Raw genomic sequence first — 11,198 nt, 5'->3', positions numbered from 1 at the left:
TCAATGATGAGATTGCCGGTTGTGTGCTGATAGACCGTTAGAAGATTCGCTTTTGTGCTATTGGTTTGAGTGACCGAAGAGATCCACCATGGAAAATTCGTCTGGAACGTCGGCGGGGTTCACTAAGTCAGGAACTATGCCATTCCCAGACACCCGTAGTTGAAATTTTGGACACACTAAAGCAGAAACTTTCTGTCATATGCAGTCGGTTACGACGATATGGCGAAATTTATTCCAGACGTGTCCAGAATGCAACATACGCGAGGAACCAGCGCAGCTTTTTCAGATCTCTCAACGAATCCCAACAGAGCGTCCAGACAGTGCAGTTTTCGGTGATGGAAGCGAAGGAGTATTGGGGTGGACTTTGGGGGTTATCCGCCCAGCATGCTGAGCATGCTGAGTGGATCATCGCCGAAGGCACCCGCCGGGCATGAATTTTACGGATGCTACCGAAGAGGAAGTTCGACGAACCATAAACAGCTCGAAAAACTGGAGGGGACTAGGTCTGGATCGGGTGCAGAATTTCTGGTATAAGAAATTTACCAGCTTACACAGTCAGTTGGCACGTATTATAAATGAGGTCATGAGTCGGCTGGAGGAATTTCCACCCTTCCTCACTGCGGGGATTACCTACCTTATCCCTAAGAAGAACACGGTGCAGGACCCCCCAGACACAAGGCCGATTACTTGCTTACCAACCCTCTACAAATTCGTCACGTCCATTATTAGGGAAGGATCAAAGCGCACCTCGAGACCAACAACATTCTTCTCTCTGAGGAGCAGAAGGGCTGCGGAGTTGGGTCAAGGGGTTGCAAAGAGCCACCCATTATCGACTCGGTAGTTGTAGGACAAGCAACTAGAGGCCAAAGAAACCTCTTTTGTTGCTATATCGATTATGCCAAGGCTTTTGATAGCGTTCCGCATACCTGGCTAATCGATATCCTACATCTGCATCGCATTGATCCGAAACTAATAAAGTTTTTGCCGACAGTCATGGAAGGGTGGCATACCACCTTATCAGTGTGTACATCTGAGGGTGCTAATACCTCAGAGCCCCTCCGTATATGGACGGGCATCTTCCAGGGGGACTCATTGAGTCCCCTTTGGTTTTGTATGGCACTGAACCCCCTTTCATGACTACTGAATGATGCTAGAGGGCATGGTTTTGCAATAAAGTATGGCCTACGTGCTAAGTGCGAACTGACGCACTTGATGTACTTAGATGACATCAAGCTGTATGTTGACTGACGACAATCTTAGAATTCTGTTGCGGATAATAAACATGTTCAGCCGTGATATTCGGATGGATTTTGGATTAGACAAGTGTAGAATCCAAACCATCCGCAAGGGTCATCACGAGCCACATGCCGGACATAGCATTGGTGACCTGCACATCGAAGCTATCATCGAGACAGACTTCTACAAGTACCTAGGAATTCTGCAAGGAACCCATGTTCGAGTTGGTAATCTGCAGGATGCTCTGCTGTCCGAATTCCTGCGACGTGTAAAGCTGGTGCTGAAATCGCATCTCTCGGGGAAGAATAAAATAAGCGCGTTGAATGTATTCGCTATCCCTTCACTGGCTTATGCATTCGGAATATTACCGTGGACGAAGACCGATCTGGAATACGTTCAGCGGCGGATACGGACAACTATGTCCAAATTCCGAATGCATCATCCAAAGTCTGCCGTGGAGCGGATGAACCTGCCTCGTGACATCGGAGGTAGGGGCGTAATTGACGTGACGGCACAACATCATCGCCAAGTCGACTCGCTGCCCGCTTATTTTTACAGCAAAGAGCAGGCGAGTCCCTTGCATGCGGCTGCCTGTAAGGCAGACTGTGGGCTGACTCCACTTAACTTGAAGGATCGATCTTTCAATCCTCTGAGTGGGGTGAAGTCGGACCACCGGGGGTGAAAGCGGATCGATGAATGGAAGTCGAAGGCAATGCACGGTAAACACGTGAATTCTTTGGCAGCCATTTGCCGATTTGCATTTGTCGAATAGATGGCTGTGTGCTGGGGAGCTCTTTGCTGAGACGGAGGGGTTCATGTGTTCCATTCAGGACGGCGTGGTCATCACCCGAGCTTATAAAAAGCTCATCATGAAAGAACGGGTCGAAAACTACCAGTGCAGAATGTGTGATTCGGCATTAGAGACGTTGCACCATCTCATTTCTGGTTGCACTGTGATGGCACCGGTGCAATACATCACCAGGCATAATGCTGTATGTAAAGTTATCTATCAAAACCTTGCATACAAGCATGGGCTGATCACGGGAACATGTCCGGTTTACCGATATGAGCCGCAAGCAGTACTTGACAGTTCTGCTTACAGCATGTATTGGGACCAGCAAGTTCTAACTGATCGCCATACTCTACACAACAAGCCTGACGTACTGTTAGTTGACAAGACGAGTCGCTCCGCGTATATTATTGATGTAGCTATTTCCCATAATAGCAACATTGAATGGAAAAACGTGGAGAAGAAAGTGAACTATGAGCCGTTGGCTCGGGAAATCAAAGAAATTTGGCGTCTCGAGCAGGTGGTTGTAGTTCCCATAATATTGTCAGCTATAGGTATTGTACCTAAAGCCCTCACGGCTTCCCTTGGAAGTCCTGGAACTTTCGCACAGTCTGGTTCAAACCATGCAGAAGTACACCATTCTGCATACGTACTCGATGTTGGGGGGAGTTCTCAATGGATTCTTCCATTAACATAGCACCGGCCACGACCTCCAGCGCCCCTTTAGTTTTTAAGTAGGTAGGATCGTCCGAGCCTAAATGCTTGGCACTTAGTGCTAGTATTAGGTAAAATCCGGCATCTGCCGAGATTGTGATAACTCGGAAAATAATAAGGTTTATCAAGTTCCCACTAGATGTGAATAGGACGCGACAAAGCCGATTATCATTGCTCACATTGCACAAATTACATATATTCTTCCTGATTTTCAATTCGTACATGAAAATTTTCCATATAATTTATTAATGTTACCTCAGGATAGCGAAAGGTAAAGTGTGAGGTTTTTACTTTTTGTTGATAAATAAAAATACCGCATCTCATACTCACTAATATCGCGGTTAGATTATCAAATGGGCGCCATAAAAAACGCCGCTTAATCTGCTCTTGTTTAATTAAAAGCATTGTAAATACAAATATCCATATCAAATTAATGTTCGTGTTCGAAAGATTGCTTATAACGATAAGGTGCATAGTAATAACGTTTCACACAATAGGAGACCCAATCTCTGCAAAGATAAGCTCAATATCAAAGTGCCCAATTTTATACACATCCATATGAATATGTGCCCATGAAAAATAAAACAAAGAATTCACATACACTCTGCATAAATATATATGTATTTTTTATTTCGTTTATGCAATGTTTACATCGAAATATATATCGAGGATGACTAGTAATGATTCCACTAAAATTGTCAAATAAAATACGACAAAAATACACGATAAATAGAAAAAAATAAGTTTCAGATTAGTGTGTTTAAACATTTATATATTATATAAATTATACGTTTTGACTAGCTTATAGTGTTCATCTCACATTTCATTTTGTCAGGCTTTCAAGCTTCCTTTCGGAAAAACCTCTCTCAGTAGCGTGTCTTTTAGATTCCTATTTATTGTTTTGATTCACAATTTCTCGTTCGTTTCATCATTCACTTGGGAAAGCATTCGCGATTTCACCTCTAACTGTACCGCAAAAAAGCGAATATTTACTATCGATAAACTGGCAACGCATGACTAAAAGTTTAGGAGTATCCCTTATCGGTAAAAATCTTAATTACAAGTTCTATTCCGAAATGATAATTTTACGAGATTTAAAAAGGTGTTAACCCGAAATTTCGGCTTTCATTGTAGAAACATTTTCAAGTCTTGGGAAAAGATTCTTTTCGAAATATTTTCCCCGCTTTTTGTCGATAAATTCCGAAGAATTTAGTTCAATAAAGGATACATTCCCAGTCTATCGATTGCATGTCATTAACACATATGACTAAGATGATCCTTCACACACTCCTTAAGCAGCTTGGCTATTGTCCTTCCCCCCATCAATTTTCCTTGCCATTGCATCTGGATTCGCCAAAGGATCCAATTCAGCAAATAAATGAAACCATGCAGACATATCTTTACGACCGTTTTTATCTTTTGACTTTGGCATTCCACCGGTGCTACTAGTTTTTGTTTGGTTAGTATCGTTATTATTGGCGCTTGCTCCGCTGGTATTTTGTTTATTCAGTGAAGGAATGTTGAAGAAATCTAAAATGGAATTCTTATTCTTTGGAACGTCGGACGAATCATTCTTATTTTCGGGAACGGAATGGTTTTCTAAGTCAGGTTTCGTTGCTTCTGCATTCATTATGGTATTAATTTCTTCGCCTAGTAATAGTTGGGAGGGCATAAATGAGAGTGGTTCCGATTGTGATGATACAAAATCGCCAAAATCATCGCCTAAACCTAGTAGTTGTTCGAGGGTTGTCTTTTCGGAATTGTTGATATTATTTGTTGTAGTGCTAGGAGGAGGTAAAGGAGCAGCATTTTGATTATCGGAAGAATTGTCGAGTTTGTCCAATAGAGAAGTTGTCGCCTTAAGTTCACTTGTTGTTTCTTCAGAAGTCGAGATGTCAATAAGGGCTGGTATTAATGTAGGCTGCTTTGCTGCTTCAGATTCTTGTTGTTGAGGTTTGGTTTCGGCGTTTTTAGTTTCGATTTTATCGTCTTTGTAGTCATCCTAGGGGATAAAGAGTAGGAAACGGAAAAAGGTATTTTATTTTCGTCGAAACATTATTTGATATACAAAATGAAGAGTAAATTCCAATCTATAATTTTCATTAAAAAAAAACATTGGATATTAAGTAATTCTGATAAGTTATGGAAAAGAATGCTGTCAAGTATTTTCTTCGGTTAGCTTGACAGCATTTATCATTTTAACTCAATGAAAAAGATTCAAATCGAATCCTTTGCGAAAACAAAACTACGTTCGGATACTTCTGAGTTTGATCAACTATGATGGCATCTGCGTGAAGTACCTGAGATTCCAGGATTTCCCTAGGAGATTGATGTTGGATGGCTTACCTGAGCCCCATAAATAATCTCATTGTACAAACCGAACGCAACAGTAAGACTCGCTTCACACGTATAAGGTGCCATTCGATTCGGTTCGTTGTCGGTTCTGTTTAGGTGTCAGAGTAAAACCTATTCGTGTCGTGGGAGCATTCGATGCTATACGGTTTCAATTATATCAAATATGCATCGAATTGAAACCAAAACACCGTTTCATACTTATCGGCAGCGACTGAAACTGAATCGTAAAAACGAACTGAACCGAATGGAACCGGATACGTGTGAAACGAGTTTAGAGCGATCAATCGGAGAAAATTTAATGTCATCAATATGTATAAAACTATATGGTGGGTAGTTCATTAATAATTTTATCTCCTGCCTTGTCAATACACTGGACAAACTGATTGAGGAACACATAAGGGAGAGACTAACAGTCTCTCTTGCATCGCGACCAACATGGCGGGGGCGGCACTCTATTAGTTGGTGTCGAAGATTGAGATCACATAAAATAATAAAGATCAATTGAACCAATCGTCAAGAAGTGTAGTATAGAAGGCACTTGACGTCTACATTCGTTACAGGCTCTTATCACCTCTACTGTGAAAGTTTGTAGTAGAGGAGCTGCTAGTCGGGGGGTTTCATACCGAAGGACATGGAGATGACATTGGCACAATCATGCAACTATATCAAAGCGAGTATAATAACCACTGAGTCTAGTAAGACCATGTTATTAACGAGAACATCTCATGATAAATCCGAACAGAGTCAGTCTCCCTGCAGACACTTCTCACCATAAGAAGGGCCGTAGGTAAGACATGGGTATTGAAATCACACCTAGTATGCTAAATTTGTCAGATCGTGGTGAAGCTTGTCCTTACCTAACCCTCTAATTAACACATCTACCGATACCTGACCTGTAGGCATACTTACATCTGGCTTTGGCTGAACCGTATATTCAGGTAGAAGTATACGCGGTAAATCTATGTGTCTGTGAGAATCTATGGCAACGGCATCGGAGGTCTATAGACATAGTAAATTAATACTACTGGACGGTGGATTAAATGAGCCAAAACTTTGAAATTAGCTAAACTACACTGACCACATCAACATTTTGTTGATCATTTTGGAAGAGTGCGTGAAGTTTAGATCTTCGTTTCAGTTGCTCTTCATCGCTTCGATAGCTTAAACAAGGAGGGTATCTGGTGTGGTTTATACAGGAGCATTCCGGAGAAACTAATAGCTATTATCAGAGCGACATATGTATGATGACGCGAAATGTCACGTGTTGCATCGATGTAGAATCTTCGAGAAATTTCTTCTTGTTATTGATGACGCTATTAATGCTACCTTGCTGGGAGGACGTGGAAGAGTTCAATCGCCGATGACATGTTTCCTCAAACACTTCGATTATGCTGATAACACCTGTTTGCCAAGGACTTTGGCCCATGACATCAGGCAGTTCAACAACTCATGCTCAAGGTGTGAAACATTGGACCAATGCCTGACGACTGGCAACAAGGCATTATATGCGCCATACATAAAATGGGGCATATCACGCAATGCAGCAATTATAGAGATATCATGTTGCTGAGTACTATCTATAAGATAGTACTCTATTTTGCTAGGATGGGTAGTCCAAATGCCAAGCACAGCAAATAAATGAAACCATTATCGGCCCATACCAAAGAAGCGTGACTCTAGGCAAATCAGTAACAAATCAGATTTTTCTCTGTGGTAAGCGATGGACAAACTGTTGAATTTATTCATCGACTTTAAGGCCGCCCATGATAGCGTAGCTAGGGTAAAACTGTACATGAGCATGAGAGAAGAGATAAAAGCAGCAGGATCACTCTCGAGACCATTTAACATCAACAACGGTCTAAGAAAAGGAGATGTCCTATCATACTTCTTCTTTAACCTGAACCTTGAAAAAATGATCTGCGATGCAGATGTTAATGCAAGAGCCACCATCCTCTTCAAGTGCATCCAACTACTGGCCTGACGATATTGACATAATATGAAGAATAGCCCGAGATGTACAGTACGCCTTCAGCCAGGTCGAGCAGGAGGCGCGAAATTTTGGGCTGCACATCAATGAAGGCAAGACGAAGTACATGGTGGCAACGTCAGCGCCAAAATCCCAAAGAACCAATAATTTTGAATCGCACTGGGCAAACCGGAACAATAAAGATAGGATCAAGGGTCAAAAATCACAATGGATAACAACTATGATGATGAAAAATAAGGCACGGTTGTTGGCAGCCAACAGAGCCTATTTCAGCTTGCAAAAACTGTTTCGCTCGAAATATCTCACCATAGGGTCAAAGAGACAATGGATATTGCCAGTTCTAATGTATTCCTGGGAGACTTGGGTTCTTAGCAAGAAAAATTTCGAACTCTTGGCCGCGTTCGAGAGAAGAATCCTCCGAAGAATTTTTGGCCCCATACATGAGGATGGACGATTCCGTAGCCTCTCTAATGATGGCATTTTTGGGCGATACTACGACGGTCCGATTGTGAATAAAATCCGACTCAACAGGTTGCTGCGGGCGGATCACCTAATCCGTATGGGTGAGGATGATACAGCCTGGAAAGTCCATAAGAGCAATATCTATGGTAGAAAAAGAGGACGGAGCAGACGCTGCTTGAGATGGAGCGATGGGACGCCAGACATCTTTTAGGGTTATCGAATTGATGGACCTTGGTGCAGAACCGGGATGTTTGGAGTTCATTACTAAGACAGCCTAGAACGGATACCTGTTGTTGCGTCGTTGATGAACAATTTTGCAGATGTTCAAAATAAAATATTTCCGTTTTCTCCATTTTCTTCCCTAACTATGCAAAAAAGGACCCTTGAAAATATGATATCATCCCAAATATTGGTTCATATTCTCTGTAATTTTGTGAAGAATCATAATGGCCGGTTCATTACTTGTTGAGTTGAATAGAGTATTATAATTCTGGAGTGTACCGTTACGGTCTTGAATGAAGTGCTCTAAGACACTTCAAGGCCCTGATCCAATATGGATTGTTGCGCCAACGATTGTTATTATAAATTACGGACGATTTAGGGCATTAATTATTGAAAAGTTTGTGAATGGAGTATATGACCAATTGAGTAAAACTCTATAGATAATACACAATTGGTGCTGCTGTAATAGACCAACGGGGAACGGTAGGAAGACAGATTAATCATGCTCACTTGGAACTCTGGTGCAGCTGCATGGTATTGATCTTACATGTCTACAACCAAGGCACAATTCGACGAAATACCTCATGCTGGTCCAGAGGAAAGTAGTGCCGAAATATGACGAAAAATTAGGGATGGTATCCAGAGTGCAGCTAAAAACACCCTTGGGCATGTAAAACGGAGGAACCGTAACGAATGACTTACGAGAAGCATTTAGTATAGTGAAACAGATGAGGATAGGTTATAAACCGCGAACCATCCTCTGCGGAGATCAGAATGGAAATATTACCAGCGATGCGACTCAAATAAAAGCAAGATGAACCCAACGACGACACATTTCCACCCTCTTTTTCATTCCGGGTGACCCAAACTGAGAACAAGTGCTTTGTACGAAGTAAAGGCAGCTTTGGTTAAATTCCAAATAATCATTTTAAAAGAAGAGCTTATCAGTCGAATCTGCAAACTAATCAACAGAATTTAGACAGCCAAACGAATACCTATGTCTGGAGGAAAAGTGTAACTTTTTCAGTGACAACATTCTGGCGAATGTTAGATTGATTTGCCTTAAGTTCTTTGGATTTGAATAGTTATCTTTCCCAGGCTTTGGTATGAAGACCACTTTCACCTTCTGCCAAGGCACGTAGGCCAGAGCAAGACATCTTCGAAAAATATTTCTTAGAGGTTGCTCTATGTGCTCCATACTCTCCTTTAGCATTGGCGGATAGAAGCCATCCATGCCAAGTGCTTTGAAATGTTCAAAGGACAGTATGGCAGCTCTCAACTTTTCTTGGGTAACAACCGCTTTCGCAGTGTTCCAGTTCCCCTTGCAGTACTTGCGTGTTGAAGAGGTTGCAAGAACCGCCAACTCTCCCCCTGCCACTTCTCGCACACGTTCTCCCGGATGATGTACTTCCAGGCGGGTCTGTACTGAATCTAGTCTGGAGTTCGTGAAAGTACCGTCGGGTTTTCTAAGAAAGTTCAACTTGGCCGACTCATCCCTTTTAAGGACTCTGCGCAGCCTTGAAGTCTCGTTCCTCTTTACCTAACGAGCCTCTTATATTCATGCTGTTCTTGAAATTTAACCAGGGTTCCGTCATTGTACTGCAGACTGTTCGCCCGCAATAGTCGGATTGAATTCTAGGTATAGGTGATCTGACAGTGAGTCCTTGAGGGTTTAACGTGAGTACCTGTCTAGATGACTTAATCCCACGATCTTCTTAAGACATGGATTGATTTTGTGACCACAATCAGAGCCCCCTTGAGACAAGCAACAACGGTACCAGTCTATACCAAGTGCATGGCTTAGCATTCATACTGGTGGTTGCAAGACCTACCTAAATCTCTGCCGAACTAAGGAGTACGGCACCCGTGTTGAAACGCGACACCACGCCGAGGCAATTACTTCGGTTTAGTCAAGTGTACTCTGAAGGGTGAAGTTGCAAGGGCTTACGTAGCAGAATCGAAAAATCGGAATTCGGCAGGCGGAAATCTTTGTAAAAAGACGAAACTGTAGAGTGGCATTTTTATAGTCCCTCAAGAAGGAAGAGAAATCCTAGTAGGGCTTTTAACCGTAGACAGCTCCTGAAACCATTGCATGAAAAAAAAATCGGGATCACGGCTGTATGTAGACAATGGCAAGAAGGGGAGGGTCTTACATTTTGTATGCGGAATAAGACGGTGCCATAAGGATTTCTTTCGTTGCAACATAACAGCAGTCATTAAAAACAAAAAATCGCCCCTCGTTTTGCTAATTGAATATTAGATCGAACTCCTGCTTCCAATATCAATTACTCACTCGTGGGAAACCTTCCCTTAATCCCTTAAACCCACTTCACTCATTTAATACTCACCAAAAAGAAAAGCATCTGATCGGAATCCAATGGGGTGACATCTTTCCTCTCCTCGGGGACTTCCTCCACCGGGGCTTGGGTTAAATCTTTCAAAATACAAAAATTATATTGTGGACTGGCTGAGAGAGCTTTTGCGGTTGCCTTGAAGGTCTCCGACGTTTTTATGGCGTAGTGTAGGAGCGCGGCCATGTAAGCAACAAGTGTATGGGAAAACATATTGCAACGGGCGGCGGCGAGGAGGTCGATCTGGGGATGAAAAAAATTAATTTTTCCATCTTATCTGCCATCGAGGTGTTACTTACCTTCTGCAGGCAATCCAGAGCCAAGCGATCGAACTTGGTCTTTGCCACTCGGACGTGTGTTTGTGCCTTACGGAACTTGTCCACCCCGCGGCCAGTGTCGGGATCCAATTGATTGCTCACGGACTTCATCCAGCTTAAAGCCGCTCGGTACTCAGTCCGTTCCTTCTCCATAATCACGATTGTGGCATGTGTGTCGGCGATGGCGCGGCCCCGAAACGTCTCCACTTCATGATGCAGCCGTAGCAGCGATGGTCGAATGGTCATTCGCTGTTGGCCACAGTAGGAAATCGCCTTCCCAGTGCTCTGCATCACTTTCCCCGTCGTGTTGCTGTTCTTTCCCGTTTCCTTGAGAAATTTGCCGAGCGCATTCTCTTCCTGTGCTAGTATGCAAAGGCGTTCCTGATAGTGATCGATTATGCGATAAAGGTGCCCGCAACTTTCCGATATCGATTTGAAAAGTTCAATTTTTGCATCGAGTTCGGCATCTGACGATACGATGCACTCGTCCTCTTTGGTGCCGAGGCGACGTTGAAAGGCCTTCTTGGTCACCCAGAACTGATGTTGCATCTCGGACTTGAGCATTTTGTTGCCAGTTTGTAACTAACTTATCGGCACTTCACTGAAACATAAGCGAAAAACTAACTAGACACAAATCACACACAGGAAAAATAATCAAATAGGAATGTGTCATAGAAAATTTTTGACAGATTGAAAATTGTCAAAAATTCATGAGATATTCTAGTACTGCAGTTCGAAGATTTAACATGAGGTTTCTTACAGCG

At 42.7% G+C, this 11,198-nt stretch overlaps 1 protein-coding gene across 1 annotated transcript; it reads right to left on the bottom strand.

Annotated features, from left to right (window-relative positions):
• Nucleotides 1-3,338: 3,338 nt before the first annotated feature.
• LOC119649706 (islet cell autoantigen 1) lies at nucleotides 3,339-11,112 on the bottom strand. The gene is made up of 3 exons (XM_038051977.1): nucleotides 10,417-11,112; nucleotides 10,115-10,360; nucleotides 3,339-4,742 (listed from the first exon to the last, which is right to left on the bottom strand). The coding sequence occupies exons 1-3, from the start codon at nucleotides 10,996-10,998 to the stop codon at nucleotides 4,032-4,034; spliced, it is 1,539 nt and encodes a 512-aa protein (XP_037907905.1). The 5' UTR covers nucleotides 10,999-11,112; the 3' UTR covers nucleotides 3,339-4,031.
• Nucleotides 11,113-11,198: the final 86 nt, after the last annotated feature.

The sequence above is a fragment of the Hermetia illucens genome, chromosome 2 (genome assembly GCF_905115235.1).
Source record: "Hermetia illucens chromosome 2, iHerIll2.2.curated.20191125, whole genome shotgun sequence".
Lineage (NCBI taxonomy): Eukaryota > Metazoa > Arthropoda > Insecta > Diptera > Stratiomyidae > Hermetia > Hermetia illucens.
This window is presented reverse-complemented; position numbering and strand designations above follow the sequence as displayed.

Coding starts and splice junctions, on each gene's coding strand:
- LOC119649706 (XM_038051977.1), bottom strand. CDS start 10,998: ATGCTCAAGTCCGAGATGCAACATCAGTTCTGGGTGACCAAGAAGGCC. Junction 10,361..10,416: donor CTCTGGATTGCCTGCAGAAG/GTAAGTAACACC, acceptor TTTCATCCCCAG/ATCGACCTCCTCGCCGCCGC. Junction 4,743..10,114: donor ATCAGATGCTTTTCTTTTTG/GTGAGTATTAAA, acceptor TTTATCCCCTAG/GATGACTACAAAGACGATAA.